At 44.2% G+C, this 19,278-nt stretch overlaps 1 protein-coding gene across 1 annotated transcript in view; it reads left to right on the top strand.

Annotated features, from left to right (window-relative positions):
* Positions 1-18,968, top strand: part of LOC131879130 (protein dead ringer homolog) — a 48,087-nt gene extending 29,119 nt beyond the window's left edge. The window contains exons 5-8 of the mRNA XM_059225360.1: positions 7,859-8,042; positions 12,378-12,634; positions 16,769-17,341; positions 17,424-18,968. Coding sequence (XP_059081343.1) covers positions 7,859-8,042; positions 12,378-12,634; positions 16,769-17,341; positions 17,424-17,572 — 1,163 coding nt within the window. The 3' untranslated portion in view covers positions 17,573-18,968. The remainder of the gene's footprint in view (positions 1-7,858; positions 8,043-12,377; positions 12,635-16,768; positions 17,342-17,423) is intronic.
* Positions 18,969-19,278: the final 310 nt, after the last annotated feature.

Here is a 19,278-nt window from a genome sequence, read left to right on the forward strand (position 1 = left end):
GGCCATTATTGGCGCAAAGTTTCTTTTCCATATGGCACAATACAAATGCCTCCTCGTCCTCATTTGAGGTGGCTAATCACGTGCTCTGCTACCTTCATTGTGCTTACTATGATTATTTATCATTCGCTCAAGCCACTTGGAGTTGATCCATTCGTTGTACGTGTTCTACAATCAGAGAATTCTCATATATGCGAAATGGGATATTATGCCATCATGTAGTCAGGGAGATTGGCCATGATATTTACGCCCATTTATCACATTTATGGCCTCTAGTGTGTGCGACCAAGTGGCTGGCAAAGAAAACCAAAACCATTGAGAGAAAGATCGCTTGAAATAACGCTTGATGCACGTCAGGCTATCAAAATTCAGACCCGAGTGCGCTGCCCATGGAACGAGGGAAGTTTCAAGGCAGTATACAGTATCTACCATGTATACGTATACCTATGTTCATGGCTCTCAAGTGGACACGTTTTACTTGTGTCGCAATGCATTGGTAGTCTTAATTCGTCATGTTCAGTACCACATCCAAGACATTGAGTGGTGACTTGGAAGCAAACCGGGTGAAAAATTCACCAAAGCCAACCCGACCCGAATGTTGGTTCTCGGTGCCAACTCTTTTTTTTTCATTAGATAACCGAAACTGGGAGGAGTGTGTAAATTGTCATGAATAGATTGAATTGTACTTGGTCAAGACGTTGAAACGTTAGCCCTTGAAGTCAGAGTACAGTCAATTGTGTGAGCTGGATCTCGGTCGAATTGAGTTGTTTCTCACAAAGCAATCGTTCATTAGGATCACATTCAAGTCACTTTGAGCTGACGTGTCACATTCAGATCAATCACCAAAGTGTAACACGTAGTATTATCCGCACCTTTGCGTCTCTCTCGTTTCTCAAGTACATCTTGAGAGCATTCAGTTGAGCTTAAGTATTCTAACAGACCTTTACTTAAACTACACACTGATAGCTTGAAGTAGCATGTTCGTATCGATAACAGAGCTGTCCGTCCCGGTAGCCAGCCAGACTTTGGAAGCGAACACATTTTGGTACCAACGATTGAGGGTTGGCTGGTCAGTGAGGAAGGACTGAGGAGGCAGGCAACTCGTAGAAATCCCCAGGATATGCCAAGCATTTCTTCACTGACCCCTCACTCCATAATAGACATAAGGGAGACATTTTCCAAGCCTTGGTTTCCTTTCTCGTCGTCGTCGTCGTCGTCGTTGTTGTTGTTGTTGTCTTTGAATTCTCGTCAACAAATCAGCTTATCCATGCGTTGAGCTGTGAATGCACTCGAACACAATGATTCTCCTGCTAAAGTTGATTGGGAGAGTCGCCGCTCTCCTTTCACTCGCTCGCTCGAAACTCACATTTCAGGTTGTATCATGGGAGGGACGATGATGATGATGGGCTGTGCTCCAGTTTTGAGCATTGCTCCGATGCCCATCAATCTCATATGAAGATGAAGTGACGAGAATCTGGACTGCTGGATGGAGCGGTCCGTGGTCACCGAGGAAAACTGGGCAAAAGCCGGCAGGATTGTGGCATTGCAGGATTCAAGTGTTGTTCTGGAAATCAATTATCTGTCATGTAACGAACCCGGCTGGGAAGAAAATTGTCCACATCTTCATGAAAAGTACAATTCGAGCGACAAACGCAATCAGGGCCACATTCTTCTGGCTTCAGAGCTTCGTGTAAATGAACATACAGCATATCCTCCCAAGATGAGGGACCGATGTGGAACAAACGAATTTCTACCAATCGCAAACTCAACCTTGGCACTAACGTGCTCCCGTAAAGATGGCATTTGTGCAGTGAAGGAATTGCAACAGAGTTCCTTCTACAAAAAAAATATGTTTCTTTGGAATAATGCATTCCTGGTCGTTCCATTTTGCGATGTGGTCAATTTGCCCACAATGAGGCGATTGAAACCAGGTGGCCTTCAAATCAAAATGGATATCGGTCTTTGTGATGAGCTCGAAAATCGTCTCTATGGTTTGGTCGTTCAATCGAACGACGTCTGTGCTCGGGAGTACAAAAAGTGCATTTCAATTGCATGCCGCATTGTAAATAGTCCAAGAAATCATGCCAGGAGGGCTTGACCGCATTTTTCAATCATCAATCGCTTATGGTATGGTGGATTCCAAGACCACAATAGCTCGAGGCTGAGGATTCAGCTCAGGTTCCAATCAGATTCCTGGTTGCCACTGGTTTTACCCTGTGCTGTATGTATGTAGCTGGATGCTAGTTGCAATCGTCGTTTTATACCCCTATTTATGCCCATTCAATCAAGGCAAATCTGATTTCAACTCCTCAAAGAACTTGACATTATTGTCCGTCGCAGCAAAGTAGTAATAAGGGCCATGACTGGCGACTCTATTTTATTGTCTTTTAACGAAGGCATAAACACAACATTTATTCTCTTTTCCAAGTCGATTGGATACGCTGTGTTGCTAGTTTCAACCAAGCGAACAGAACTTCTTGAACATTTATCAATTTGAGACTCAATTGGATTCCTCCTCCTGAACTTTGGGTGACTTGCAAAACGGAGACAAGCGGGCCGTCACCCGCTCACAAACAGTAGCAAGAAACAGCAGCAACAGCAACACCACCTCAGCCAATATCTTGGTCATCCACCCCCATTTCGCAATCGCCCAATCCTACATCTTCTCGGAGACTGCATAATCAAACCTCTCGCTAGCTCCACCACATCAAGCGACAAAATGGTCGCGTTTTCCTTATGGCCATCACGCAACTAGACCCTCCTCCAATCAATGGTTTGAGGTCCCGACGAGATTTTGGTCATGACGTGTGTGTGCGAGAGTTCCAATGACATTTCGGAAATCTCCTTTCGTCCTCCGGTTAAAGGGGAAATCGAGAGAACTTGACTACACGGCACTACACGTGTATTTCTTTTGCTTATACGATGATATGTACGTATGTACTACTTGCATGAACAGGACGGACGGATTCGCACTCAGAGTGAGCGACGAGTACTTGATGTGTCGAGCTTATCTACCGTCATTTGGACATCTAGCGGTGGGGACTGTGAACGGAAGGGAAAATTTTGTATTTCTTGAACCAATCCCTTCATTCAAATTTAGCACTTTATAGGATCATAAGCACTTGTCGAATACATAGATTTGACCAAATTTGAGCCCAAAATCACGCTTAGGGTACTAATGAGATAAAGTCGAAGTTTTGCCGTAATCACTACTTCAAATGCACATTTTCAGCCTGTTCTTGGTCAGCTGCATAATCTTGGGACAATAGATCGGTGAAACGAACCATTTTACCGATAAATGAGAACAAACTAACTCGATTTGCTGATAAATTGAGAAGATCTAAGTTTCTCCCTTTTTGATACATTTCGAAAACTGGCAGAAAAAGAGCAGAGAAATGTGTTGGGGAGCCAGCCCGTGCAGAGTCCATATTTCTAGAAGTTCGTGTTACAGTATACCAGAGGGTTGAGAGCTACTCGGTGGAGTCGAAACAGAAATATCTTTGTATTCTTTGCCGTGGGTCCAAGTTGATAGATGATTGTGTTTTTTTTTTTGAGTTGAGGCGGCAGTCCCCAACCGAGGCACAAGCAGGCATAAGCAGCCCCAACGACTCATTGTGTTCCATTTCCAAGCGAGGATCACATTTTCTCACTTGCTACTCTAATTCAGCGCTCGTAAAGTCTAAAGGCCGGTCAGCCAGCCAGCCATTCATAGCACCCTTCACCCAATTGTCTTGCTTCAATCAAGAGCATGTCCTCAAGTTTTATGAATTCATGCACCGAAACACGAGCATTCACTCAAACACCTCACTAACCACAATACAAACATACATTCACACATGGACATGAAGTACGTCCATAGGGCAAGACAACACTCATTTTTCTTTGTCGGGCCTTTTTTTTATTTGGCATCTGGTCATTGTTGAGGAACTCTCATTCGCACACCACTGTTCTTCCTATACGTATGTCGTATGTAGCATGAGATGAAGGAAGGTGTAAGCCAGCCAGCCGGCCGCCAGTCAAGACAAGCCTAGATAAGTCAAGAAACGAGTAGCAAAAACGGCTCACTTTCATATGCTTCGATAGAGCTGTCATGGCTCAGACTGAGCAATTTGTTGTCTTTGGAAATTGAAAAATAATACCCGTTGGGATTTAGCCACTTCGATCGGGTAGCCCCATCGTGTACGATCCCATTGGACATTAGATCCGTGATTGGCGGATAATTCAGACCTTTTTGTTCAAGAGTTCCGTCGTCAGTCCTATACACAGCCGGCCTTTATTATGCCACATACAGCAGGGATAGTTGGGGACTTTCTCAAGCCCATTGTTGGCGTCATTGTCGTCGTTTTTCTCGGACAAGATTAATGCCACTTTGTCACTTTCCGGAGTCAAGAGCATGCATAATGAAGTGTCAACTCATTTAAATGCAATGAGGCATTTTTTTTCTCTCCCTCTCTCTCTCTCTCTCTTTCTCTTGTGCACTCCTTCTCTCTGTTGAGCCAAATGGGAGTTGTCAGATACAATCTTTAAATCGCACCCACAATCGTTGGACGGGAAAGTCCATCTTGTTCACGGGATGTAATCTAAGATGAAAGAAAGCAGAGAGTCAACCTAGGGGACATTGACAGTTCTACTGTACATAGTCTCTGTAGGCTCATAGTACTATTAGAGACAGACAGCCAAACACACAGACCAAACGACCGACCGACCGACCTATGGAGAGCGAAAGAGAGAGCACCCAATTCGTTCGTGTGTGTCTTATTTCATTCACTCTTCTTTCCTTCCACTCTCATTCGATTTGGCTTGTGCTGGTGATGCATGATCTCTTACTCAATACGCAGAGTACTCATACAAAGGCTGATTCCTCACATTCATCATCAACATCATTCCCCTTGAACTTTGTTGGCCAAAGTTCGGCCACGTTGTTGTTCCCTCTGTTCATTTGTCCCTTCATTCGGAATGTCGTGATCCTCATGGACGGAGCACTTTTTTCCATATTAGTTGCACTTATATGACCATGATCGGTCTGGCACTCAACCCGGGCACTGGAATAACTGGATCTGGGAACTAGGGATAGATAAAACGGGAAAGACGCCAAAATCGGATGATGGTCCATGGGAGTAACGATGATCTCTTGCTCTGGCTCTCGGTCCAGTCAACCCCAAAGATTATATGCAGAACAATTCATCTTGTTCCGAGTGACACATTTTGCCTCTTGTGCTTTCAAATGAATGTCCACAGCATTCTTGGGGTTCAATCCAAGCATTTTCTGACAATGATGCGGAGGAGAGTCTCGTGACGTCGACTAAGTAGTGCACGCACTTTCACGCTCCCCATTTGAGCGCATGGACATGCCGTATCTAGACCTATGGACGTACAGATGTCAATTGATAGAGGGCACCAATAGCGCGAGCTTCTACATACTTCATATTCTTAGTGAACAATTGGGTTTAAAAGAGGATTAAAGAAACGTTTTGATAGCTACTTAGGTCCGAACATATAATCGTCGACCATGGTGCTACTAGATCCTTTGATTTTGTGTCTTCTCATAGGTTCAAAGTTTGCCACATGGGCCAAGTGGGAATTAAAATTCTTGCTTCTGGCCCCTTTTTAATTCCTTGCGATGAGAAATGATCCGCTGACAAGCAAATGAGGCCAACCTTCTTTTCTTCAGACGCACTCATAATACTGGGGGTTATTATTAACAATAAGTCCATGTGCCTTCTTCAGCTCATCGCGGGCCAACCAATGGTTCGATGCTCAATCAGAAAGCATACCATGCTTATTCATTACCTACAGATTTGACCATCGAGTCGAATTCTGGTGGCCTCTTCGATCAGAAGTTGTGCCCAGGTAGTTGCTAGACATAAGTCATAGCCCATAACCTACATTCGATGGGTCTGTCTGGTTTGGTCTCTTTGGCATAGAGTAATTGCATCTCATCTCGTTTGGTCATTTGATCTCGTTGTACATGTGGTTTGGCATAACTGACGAGAAATCGTCCTCTCGAGATGGCTCCTCATCATCTTGTGGATGGCTGATGCTGGCCATGGGCTCACTCGATGGTTGTTGGTTGGGCCACGATGCCTCTCTTCCTCCTCCTCCTCCTCCTCCTTCTCCTACTTCTCCCGACTCCTACCTACACATGTTCCTAAATTGGCCTCCAGACCGACTTGATATGAAGTGATAACGAGGAGAGATTCTAACCACATCTTCCATCCAATCGAGGGCCGAACCAAAACTGTTCCCAAATTCTCGTCGAGTTCGACTCTACATCTTTCGACGGGTCAAAATCACAGTTCTGAAGTCAAACAAGTTGGGACCAAATTCAAATCAGATCTATGGTATTCGCCAATCCACATGCAATGATCGCTATCCAATCAATCTACGAGAATGTTCGGTTTGATCCGATCCCAGTTCTGGTTCTCTCATGGTGGTGGAGATGCGGCGGGCGCAGATCGTAATTTATATCTTGAGCCGACGCGGACCAGGGCGTCTGCTGAAGTATATATATGTACTGTATTGTGGCGTAAGAGCATTTAAACTTAACAAGGCGATCCACTACTCATTCTCCGATTTGAATCTGCCCGAGCTCTTCGGAACCTTTTTACCTCTATTGCCTCTCATGCACAACTTACTATACATATGTACATGCACTAGCATACCACAATACGTTACATATGGTATCATAGCATGAACTGTGTAGCATTGGACTCCGGCAGTTTCTTGTTTCTGTGTATGAATCTCTTCTCTAGGGATAGTTGAGATTTGGTTAGTAGATGCATGGCTGAGGAGGGATGAGACAAGATGATGCTTAAAGCGGGAGGCGGGGAGCATCAGGGAGGCGGGGCAAATAACGATAAATTATGGGGCATATTGAAGTTTTTCAAATGATTCCTTCCCAGCTTTTTTTATCAAAGTCATCCAGACAATGGATGTGCATTTCTTGAGAGACTCCCTTCCATTTCATCGGTGGTTCTTTAATTAAGAACTTGAGGGTTTGGTCGAGGGCTCGATCGTACATTGGCAATGTAGACTCGAGAGATTCCTTGCTTTGGTCCAATTTGTCTAAGGGTCATCAGTTGTATGATAATTTTTTACATTGACGATCAACTGGCACATTCAATTTTTTCTAAATGTTTCGTAACACAGTTCTCGCTATGATCTATTTCGATTTAAGCTCAACGACACATCGCTGGATGAGAATTGTTCTCTTAAATGTGTGATGGCAATCGTTTTTAGCTCGAACTTGGCATAAATTAATCTGCAATTCAAATCCCATCCTCCAAGCCTCCGAGCCTCCAAATCATCTGCTAGCGCATCCTTCGTCGTATTCGAAGCTTTCAGCTCATTTGGACACTGAATTTTGATTTGATTTTCCGAAGAAAAAGGTTTCAAACACATTTCGGATCGTGGTCCTCGGAGGCAGAAACGCAATTAATTTCAGCCCTATTAGAGCCTGGCTCAAGTCTCAATCGATTGCATTTTCTCAGACCACTTTGCGCATCAGCTTATTCTGGTTCGTTTTTCGCTTCTGGGGTGAGACCATCATCATTGCCTCCTTGATGGGTCATCTCATCTCCATCCACCGTTAATTCATTTCCAAGAGCTCATCACAACTGATGAAGAAGCACACACAGGTAGACATTGGTCAGATCCCGTAAATGCACAGACAAACTGACAGACAGCCAGGCAGAAAAGAGGAAAGCAGTACCATGCCAAAATCACTGTGTGTGTTTGTCTGTATGTGTGTGTGTGTGCAAAAAGGGGGGGGGTGCGCTCCTCATCTGTTGTTGATGTTCGTCTTATTTTGCTACTGGGCTTCACGAGCCCAAATAAAACGCAGGTTTCCTTTTGGTTTCAGGCACACCGATCAATCGATTGCCGATAATGGCCAAACAAGTGTTGGACTTGTACGAATTGTATAATCTAGTCATCGCTCGCGGGGGTTTGGTCGAGGTGATCAACAAGAAACAATGGCAAGAGATCATCAAAGGACTCAATCTGCCGTCTTCTATCACATCCGCCGCATTCACACTGAGAACACAGTAAGTAATATTCGAACGAGCTCATTACTCGTTGCTCATTCAACAATCATTGATCACCTTCAATGTGCAATGTGCAAAGTACATGTAGTGCCAATCAACAAACATCTTATACAATTGGTCATGAAATACTGGGTTTGCAGAAAACGGCAACTTTTTCGCATTTTCTGGACACGTTTTTGGAGGCCAAAACACATTGGTCAATTCTCTCTGAAGCAACCAATGAAGTGTGCAAATGGTACCGGGTGCCAATTGGTTGGCAAGTGCAAATACACGTATCCGTATTTGCATTCAGGCCCGTCGACTGAATTCCAGTACAAGTAGGAAGTCACTTCTAAGTCCCATTGGTGGGGTTGGTCAAGTTTCTCAGGCTGGCGTGAAATTCCCCTTCTGAATTGATTTATTTATTGCATGATCTATCGATTTGGTGTAGCCAAGTTAATTTTCTATATCAGTAAATTAGATCTTATGGTCGGATTGGTGGGGCCACCAGGTTTCCAATTGGATCATACAACTCGTTACGGCCAAAATGTATCCATTTTCATGGCTACATACAAATGTGGGGGTCAACTCATCGGGTGAATTATTCTGAGATATAGACTTCATAGCGAACACTTGAGTATCATTATTATATCATTATAAGATGAGCCATTCATCTGATTCGTAATGGAATGTATTGTAGAGATTGGCTCATTTCTCTACATTCCATCTTGGGAGCTTGGAACAGCTGATTAGATAGCCAATGCCCATATGTTAGTCAAAGTAGTGTCTATCCATTCCATGTACACACTTACGTACGTAGTAGCTAAATCAAGAAGAGTTCATGTTTGTTTGACTCAGTTGAGATTTAGGCCTCAGATCTCCAAGTCTCGTGGTAATACCAATACTCTGGGTATGAGCCGTGCTCATCTATGTTAATTGACAGAAATATCATTGGCACGAGTTGGAAGAATCCTCACGATCTAATCAAGTGGGCCGTTACATGGTACCTTCATTAATCTAAAATTGGCCCAGTGGGATCTGGCTCTCAGAATCAACGATCATATTAACAGGTTATTAATTTAGTCTAGCAGCCCGGCCACTCTCGAACCAATTTACGAGGATGTCGAAGAGAAAAATTTCTCTTTGGCACTCCCCAACTTTCATTCCTTCCTCCTCTCAAGTACGCGTAACTACCAACTACCAAGTACTGCATTGTCAGGGGTGGGTCATTAGATGATAGTCGAGATAAAAGCAGAACAAGACGGAATGTGGGTACTGCACATCGGCCCAGGAATAGTGGCTGCACCAGTGGAAGCAAAGCTTCTCTTCGGGTAGATATGGTAGAGAATTTGATCGTGCTCAGGCTGCAATTCAGTCCTTCCCCAGTAGCGGCAAAAGCTCGTTTTCTCTCACAGGGCGAAGAAATTGGAATTCAACGAATGAGTTGTTGCTTTGACTGAACTGAAGCCAGCGGATCAGAAGAAGGAGTAGCTAGTTGGCTGACTGAGTGGTTGGTTGAAATTCTCTGATATCAATTGAGATAGAGTGGAGATGGTTATGAGGTTAGAGATTCCATTGGGGGGAGTGAGGCTATAAATAAAGCATCTTCGTGGAATGATTTGGATCCCCTCCAAGGAGATTACTACCTACTTCAAAAGATCGATGGGTTGATTATGAGATCAATTTGATCGCACCCGATCCTTTCCTAGCCTCTGTTGGATTCATGCTTAGATTTTACAACGTGTGTATAACAATCGCATAATATAATCTGTGAGAGGCTTAGGCGACGAGACGAAAAGAGAATGGTGTGTCGCCGTCCCAGTCCAATGAGATTCAAAGACAAGGCAGGAAATACGAACTTATTCGAGGGAATGAGAGAGGCTTCCTTCATCTTGCTTGATCATCACTGGTTTAAATTGCTCATTGTTCTTCGGAGATCATTTTCTTGGTTCGCTCCTCCGTCCTTTCGTTCACTTGTTGGTTCGTCCGTTCATATTTGTAATAAAGGAAATGGATTATTATCCTATTAGAGTCATGAAATAAAAATGGCTGAATTCAGTGGGATTGGAACCCATAAAATCCATGTAGTTGGTCTTCCACCAGGGACTCTTGCGCTAATGTTGTCGTCGTCGTCGACGTCTTAGCTATCGTCATCATAGTGAGCTTCAATCCCTTCAGTAGGATGTTCAATTATTGCTCATGAGGACTTGATCTAATGTTCTGTTGTCGCCACACTGACAAAACTTGGCTCTTGCCCTGATTTGTCAGAGCTTCTTTTGTGGCTGATCTGGTAGATAGGTTGAGGTTGGGGGAAAATTTCGACAGTGATCTGATCTTACCATTTGAAGTCACAGATGTAGGGTTTTTCTGCTTGATGGCCTTGATTTGAAAGAGTCAAGATGGTAGCAGGAGTCACTGTACGATTAATGGGAAGCATATTATTAGTTTTCAAAGTTCCTTTTGTCATGCTACATGGAGATTTACCAACCCAGGCCATAAGCAGCCAAAAGGGATGAACGAACCAAACGATCCTGTGTTCTTATTTTATCGTGTATGTTCTAGGTAATGGTTAGTTGTGTGTGTCTGTGTGTATGAGTCTCCTTTATAATGCTGTTGCTCTGTTCGTAAGGCAGTTCATTCAAGTCCCTTGATCGCTGTTTATGTGCAGCTTTTTGGACGATGATCTTGCTTGCCTCTGGAAGACATCCAAAATTCACAAATGACGACTGTTTGTTCATAATATCATTCGATGGCTTATTGCTTCCAAGCATGTTCAAATTGTATATAGCACAGCTTCGTCAAGTAGCACAGCAAGTAGGTAGGTAGGTAGGGCTATCTGTCCATTGAACTCTCTCTCTCTCTCTTTCTCAGCATTCTGTGAGGCAAAATACGGAATCATTTCACCGATAAGGTGGGTGCAGTACAAGGTACTCGTCTAATGTGTCAGGAGCTCGTTGGTTGGTTGGTTGTTGGTCGTAATAGGAGTGCAAATTTGTGTTCAATCTTCAACAAGCCAACAGATAGGCAGACAGAAAGATAGACAAGCAGGCCAAAGCTGAGGATTTGCCAAATCGTGCATATCCAAGTTGTGAAAAGGCCTATTTTGGCCATTTACCAAACTGTTTCCTTCCTTGGCCAAACAAGAGGCATGCTATGATTGGTATGATTGGTATTGAAATGGGAAAGACAGCAAAATCATTCATGGAGCACAATCATGGACAGTACTGCAGTGCTTAGTGGTGGTGGTTCGACAACGACTTCGCAAATTGCTACCGAGACATGCAAATAGGCGGTTGAACATTGGAGCATTGTTGGCCAGAAAGTGCCATAATTGAATTCCAATGCTTTCCCCCGCCATTTGGACATTTAAAAAAAACGCACATTACCTGCTCGGAGGCTTGAACAAACGGAGTGACCTTTTTTTTTCTCGAGAAACAGAAACCACCCTGAGGATGAATGTTGTTGGCTTCAGAGAGGTGAACAGACTTGGTATTGGAGACAAACTCCGAAGATGGTGAAGTCAAGCAATTTCCTGACTCAATGAATGGCCTACGAGACAAACACATACGTACCTACAAGTACACACTCATGGGCCAAACTGGGCGGGAACTCATAAAACATTAACAAATTTAACAAAAATGAGCTAATTGCCCCTCAAAGTCGATGAATCTTGGTCCTCTGTGTTTGTCTTCTGATGAGTCTGAGACTGGCGAAGAGCAAAAAAGCCTTTAGAAAGAGCGGACACGTCGCTCTGCAGAGCATTAGGATCGGATTGGTTTGACGCGTTTCTGTTATTATTACATCTAGTCATGATAGTGGCCAATTTATCGTTTCCGTAAAGCAATTATAAAGAGGGCCCCATGGCCGGGAAAAACGAATTGCCAAGGAAACAGAACGTAACGTATTGTTTTAGTGGTCTAGCCTCGTTGTGTGATGACAAATCAAATCAGAGAGAAAGGCAGGCAGGCCAGCGGTGTGTACGAGTCTCAACCTTTTTTACTTGCTGGTTTTCGGGAAAGGTTTCATCTTGAAAGATCAGTGCCCAACCCATTGGGTAAGATTGGTAGAGGTGGCAACGTCGTTCACTTGGAAAATGGAAGTGGAAGTCTAAGATTGGCCAATGACGAGTCCTTCTTTGTTTTGGCTTTGATTTATGAGCCCACATTTTCATGACAAGTCTCTTTATCCAATGTGTTCTTGGCCAATTGGTCCTGTACGTATGTACCTATCTACCTACGTACTTACCTATGTACCTACCTTGCGTATGTTCCTGGTACGTGAGGTGGTGAAAATTGAAAACCATTGACACACAGAGCCACTTCTAATGCGGATATCTCTTTGTATTACCCATTACAGGTACACGAAATACCTTTATCCCTACGAATGCCATATGAAGAACTTGAGCAGTCCCAACGAGCTCCAACAAGCGATTGACGGCAATCGTCGAGAAGGCCGCCGCTCGGGCTACGACAGCTACCCTCACATGTTTCCCGGGCCCCGCCCCACCATGCCACTCCCCCCTACGTCTTTGTCGCTGCCACAGATCTCTCCACTCCCACCCGGGATGAGGCCACATTCGTTCAATGGCACAGGATTTCCCGGAAATATTAGTAGTAAGTTGTCGTGGTCTCATTTTGGATGCATGAATAATTACCCTCATGGCAAAAAGGAAAACAACCCAGGGTGAAATGGAAAACAATTTGCACAACAGAGACTGCCAAGACTTTTACAGCGCTTGCTTGACATGGATGCGTTCAAGCATAAGGAGAGAGATATGATATATGCAGTTATCTACCCTCACACTCACACATTCCCCACGATTGCATTGGTAACCCTGGCCGGGGTTATGGGAGTTTTGAATATTATTATTATTTTTTATTCTAATGAGTCGAGGAGGAGAAGAGAACAATTGCAAATTAAGAAGTGAGCGGAGTAATTTACCATTAATGCTGCTTCACATCCGATAAGAGCGGAACTTTGTTGAGTTGGTCGGTATATTGCTGGCGGGTTCGTCTACGGGCGTGTCGACTAAACGGGCTGGGGTCAGGCCAACCGTCAGTAGATTCGAGCTAGCAGACGGGTGTTGAGTGCCTTCAATTAAGGGTTAGCAAAAGGTTGGCTGAACCTGGGTTGCATGCGGTGAGGCTCTTAATTCCTCTCATTGTCTGATATGGTTTCCCCGGTTTTATTTCGCGGTTTCATACTTCCATCGCTCAAGTTGGTTTGCCGAGCCCAACCAAGTTGTGTCTCTTGAGCAGCGGCTCCGTTCATCATATTTCGAGCTCAATTTACCATTTTTACGACTGTCATTTCATGTGTTGCGTGTGTAGATCTTATAATATCTACTCGGTAAGTATGCATGCCGTCGCGATACCGGCAAACCAACAAAAGTAGGACCAAGACGACCAAGACGACATGGAAGTGCCCAGGGAATGGGCTCCTCCACTCTTGATGTGCTTGTAGCACATTTCGTACATCAAGTATGACAAGAGAAGTATTATTACCATGCCTAAAAAATCTCCGATTACCATCGCTGACCGACCTTTTTCAAAGGTTTTCAAAAGTGCAACCTATTCAATCATAGAGCGACAAACCAAAGGACAAACAAATCCTTGCTTATTGGCATCGGGCCAAGGAGTGACACTTCTCTCCAAGTTGATCTCTACGGTATGGTCATGGCCTCCGCTCTTCTTTTTTTATGTATTGTACTATACAGTATGCACATTGAATTGTGGTGCCAATGGGCCAAAGTCGGTAGATTTACGGCCCTGCCGATACCAAACCATCATCACCGAATGATGCCCCAACCCATTATGTCAATAATACCAGGTGTGTCGACGACGTTCACTTTGGTATGGGACTGCTACACATTATAGCTGGCACTCACTCACATACTCACTCGGTAGTCCATCCTTTTCCCCAAACGACTGGCTCCTCATTTCTTGGCTTAATGAAACTAGGAATTATTTTCAATCCATCTCATCCAACCATGCAATTAAGCTCCATTGGAACCTTGAGCGAGTTCAGTCCAAGCGTCCTTCAGAAACCCCGACTCCTTTGAAAAAAGAATCAGTTGAATTGATACCAAACACGAGAAACTCGAGGCATATCTGACATGACTCGCGTACTTTCCTTTTATTCTAAGCACATCGAGATTAGTTTTCGACAACCATGACATGAGGCAAAAACAACAACCCAAACCTTTGTGTTTCGAACATTGTCGAACCATCCCTAATTGCATGGAACATTACGAGCCAGATCAGATTCACTGTGATCGTGAGCTTTCCTGGGGGGCAGACAGTCGCACACCAATACTGTACATAGCATATACCGGACGTTCTTCAGAATAAACGGTACCTACGACCTACATGATTCTGGCTGGTCGCACAAATTGCACTCACGTGGAGGAATTAAATCAGATTCCGCTTCTCAAGCTTTGTATGTTCGAGGCATTTCTTCCTGGTTGCCTTTAATCACTAGGATCACTTGGATTCCGAGACAATGGCTATTTGGGAGCGATCGACGCTCGCCAATGGTCTCCTTGGCATGAACAATGCCATCTGAAGGCAATGTGAGTCTACCAGTCGGTGAAAATAGCTGAAACATTTTTAAAGCTAGCTCTCTTCATGTTCTCGGTTTTGAAATGTACGACCCTGTGAGGCCGTCGTGCTGCACCATTCTACCCATCTCGCTTCCCTATACTTATGCATCCAATTGCGATTTCCACAATTGGTACCGCAAATTTTGGGTCTCTCCTCCGCTCAAATGAGGTGCGTTGATGCTCATTATCTGTACCGATATACATCTCAACATCTCGAGCCCTAAACAGGGAGGCTTGTGATTTACATGCTTGATGACGCCATGCTTTGAACCCTGGCATTGCCTCAGAACATTCATAAACTAGCCCGACCAAATCGTATGCAGTGTGCTGTCTGTAGTTCGAATAGCTACGAGTTGTTCGAGTCCATTCTTCAAATGGTCAAGCGAGTTGATTTTCATCCGAGAGTTACTATGATCAAGTAGGGCCCCACTACTGTAATAGTATACTGTATATTGTGTATGCACAATAGGTGGATGGAAGATGGCTCTTGTGTAGGCTTGGGAAGGACTGACGACGGACGGAGGACGGACTATCTTTGGCAAAACTCAATTAAAGTCAATGGCTAACCCCATCTCAGATTCTCACGGCACCAAACACGGTTAGAATCTTTGGGAAACTCATCAATCCTAGCTGAGCAAGAAAAATGCAAATCGCCTCAAATAATCATAAGACGACATGAGAGTGCGTAATTAAATCTGGAAATGTCTTATTCTTCCAGCTAATTAGACCAGTTAAAGCCGAGATAATAATACGTACATCTAATGTACCGGTCCTACGTACTGCTCATACTATGCTATGGTGTAGATGAGGCGTTAGGCTGAGAGAAGGGAGACCTCACATTTCACATCGCCAACCATCTCGGCTTTCGCCCACCTCAATAAGCGCACATTACTGCTATTAAAAGCAGATTGACTTTTCTCTTCGTGTCTTGGGGCAGGGTCCGAGGTGGCCAAGTTTCTGCTTGTTTCTCTGAAGAAAGGGCGCCCATGGCGAGGGGATACATGAAATAGAGGAGAGCGTCCAATTCACTGAAACATCCCGTACCATCAGTGGCCTGGTGGCCGAGCTGCTGCCGTTATTATTGTTAATACTGTTGCTGCTACTACTGCTGGGAAATGAGCAGAATGGTTTCGAGTGTCTTGACATTGTCCTTGTTTGGTGGTCCTCACTCCGCTTTCAACCACTACGCACACACATGAAATGCAAAAATAATAAGTGTAATTTGATGAAAATATGGACTTTGAAATTGTGTGTGAGAGAGACAGAGAGAAGATCAGGAACAAAAGCCAAGATATTCGGGAAAATGTTCGACACGTACAGCTCATGATGCTCTCAGAAAGTATAATTAATAAGGCCTGACTATGACTGAGAATTTTGCCTTGCAAATGATGACGCTGAAGGCATTTCATCTCGCTAAGTACAGTTCTTCTGTCTCCTCGGAGCTTTGCAATTTTCCACGATAATTATTTTGATCAACAACAACTGTTGTTGCTCTTCGTATGAACAAGAAGAGACTCTTGGCCAAAAGTAATTCAGCCAACAAGAGAGACAGAGAGACAGGGAGAGCCGTGTTTGTGCAAAACTCTTTTCTTACACTTGATTGGCCAAGGCACTTTTCATGCTCGACGACTACCTGAAATGATTACAGGGCAGCCGATCATACAACCAACCCCGAAGGTAGAAGAGTCGTACATAAGGCAAGCACAAAAAAGAACAACGAGAAAAAGTACTTTTGGTAACATCACCATTTACGTACGTATTGTACTATGTACTACAGTCCTAGGTAACACTCATTTGATTTTAGTACATGAAGGAACACAGACAATGTGGCGTATGTTGTACATACGTACGTACCATGCATGTCACACTGACCAGAGATCTACTTTATGAGTAAGCCATGAGTGAATCCAACATTCCCCTATTGGTAGGCGGAGAAAAACACACGATGGTGATGAAAACGATTGCAAAAATAAAACTGGCGCTTCCACGGTAGCCTTTGGGAATACGCAAAAAATGTTGGCTTAGAATACTTTTAATAACCCAGCCATCATTCTCCATGATCTTCAACTGAATCAAACCCCAAGCTAGATATGACCCAATCAATAGCACAGATTGAATAAAACATGGTCTCTTTTTCTATTCACAGATGTCTTAGGCGGAAAGAGTCCACCTCCGGGTATCAATCACGCAAATCCATTGTCGGCACTAGAAATGACCCGATTGGCACTCTTCAAGATGTACAACCAAGCTGGTCTGCCTCCTCCGCCCTTGCGTGACTTGCCCGGCCATCCACCCGGCCTCACAGGGTTAGACGTGGGGCGTGCCATGGCTGAGCAGCAAGCGCGAGCCTTCCAAGCCGTTCGTGAGGCCGAAGAAGGTCGTAGGGAAAAGGAGAGGCATGAGCAAGAAAACCGCGCCGTGGCCGCTTTGGCAGCCGCTCGGGAAATGGAAAAAGAGCGGGAACACCGGCAACAACAGCATCAAGAACAACAACACCAACAACAGCAGCAGCAGCAACAACATCAGCAACATAACAACCATGAACAAAAGGAGAACCATCGCAAAGACAAGGATCGGCGTAGTTCCGAAACTCATTTGAGGGATGAGGACTCGGCCTTATCTCCACCCCCGATGAAACGGGAACGACGTGACTCGTTAGAAGATAACCGGAGAAACGGGAGTCCCATGGGCGGGGCAAACATCCGCATTTCGAGTAGAGGTAGGTGTGCACATGGCATGGTACCTATTGAGAAAAAGTCTTCTTTTCTTTTGTACACACTAAATTATGATGGTCTTTGTAGGAGAGTCTGGAGAGAGTTCGTTGGTGGTGACCCTGGAAATCAACTCCGTCATGTATCAAGGAGTGCTTTTTGCTCAGCCAAAGAAGAACTCGAATTCTGGCAATTCCCACTCCAAAGAGTCCTCCAAGGAGACGCGAATCTCCTCCTAAATCTTGGAACGTATCGATTCCCCAACGAAAGATTGCTCCCTGTCTTGATGTCGACACATGACGTAGGGCTGTCCTACTAATCACGAAAGAGCAGTCATAATTACCACCATTACTACTACTATCGCAGCTCCATCAACAGCAAGCACCATTTAATAAAAAGAGAATAATGTCAATAATGATAACACTATTAATTATGATGTAATACGATATTGGTTTCATGTCCTAGAAAAGAATCCCATACTGATCTCATCCAAATGTTTAGACAAACGTACCCGTATGAACGAACACATTTGATAAACATCCACAATTACATGCACACATACACACATCTATGTTTCATTGGAATGCTTGAAGACTTGGAAAGCGAATTTCCCATTTCCCTCATGTCTTGCTTTCTTTCTCTCTCAGGGTTGTAAAACTAGGCATTAGTCAATTTAATTTCCCCCATTTATTTGCCCACAAAGAGAAGTAGATGAGGACCTGGTGAACTCAAATTACCCGACTTAATCTCCGTTAATTTCCCACCCCTTTCAAGGGGAAAGTGGTCTCAAGACACCAACAAACGGAACAAGTTCCCATCCTCAAGCCGCTTTCTTTCTTTCTTCCTTCCCTTGCCATTCATTTGAGTGAGCTCCAAAGGCCGAAGGCTGGCCGTAAGCCCGTCTTCATCTTTTTCTCCACTGGCTCTCAGTCGCTTTCTTCCCTACCTTCCTCTCAGACCTCTCAGACCCCTCATGTTCCACATCATCCAAATTGGACCCACCTTTCCCAATTGGCCAAAGCATAGAGATAAAGCACAACGCAAACTCTTGGTCGTCATTTCTTGTTTTGCCCCTTTTTTAGCTGTGATATTATTATCTATTTTTTGGAATTGTATTTGTTGCCGTCTAGCGTTCCAATTGCACTTGCCCTATTTAGATTCGTTCCCCTCAATCGACGTTCAGCCCGAAAAGGACCCCCGTATAAATGAACGAAATAACAAAAGCTCTGGGGTCAGTAACTCCTTTTTTGAGGCTAATTCCAAAAATGTAAATTTGAAATGAAGGAAAGCAAAACTGGAAATGACATGCATACACTTGATTGACACATACAGTATAGGTACACTAGACACACATCCGACTCCGGATGCTTTTGCTTCAATGTCAATCTTAACCGTTGAGCTAATGCTCCAGTTATATCTCGATGGACGCGTTCGTGGTCATCATTTTCCAAACATTTGTTGGCCAATGAGACCAAAGACCACACCATGAATGAAGAAATAGTTCACGACACCTCTCAGCCGCTCAATGAACCGCCCTTGTTACCACTGAAACCCACCATTCGCCCGTACGCAATATCCCAATTTCGTTGCGATTGATCTGTGTAATATGTACATTTGGTTTCTGAAACCCATCCCATGCCATCTTCCCAAGTAGTTTCATTGTACGTTCTCTCCTGAATGANGTCAATCTTAACCGTTGAGCTAATGCTCCAGTTATATCTCGATGGACGCGTTCGTGGTCATCATTTTCCAAACATTTGTTGGCCAATGAGACCAAAGACCACGCCATGAATGAGGAAATAGTTCACGACACCTCTCAGCCGCTCAATGAACCGCCCTTGTTACCACTGAAACCCACCATTCGCCGGTACGCAATATCCCAATTTCGTTGCGATTGATCTGTGTAATATGTACATTTGGTTTCTGAAACCCATCCCATGCCAAA

The sequence above is a fragment of the Tigriopus californicus genome, chromosome 4 (genome assembly GCF_007210705.1).
Source record: "Tigriopus californicus strain San Diego chromosome 4, Tcal_SD_v2.1, whole genome shotgun sequence".
Taxonomy (NCBI): Eukaryota; Metazoa; Arthropoda; class Copepoda; order Harpacticoida; family Harpacticidae; genus Tigriopus; species Tigriopus californicus.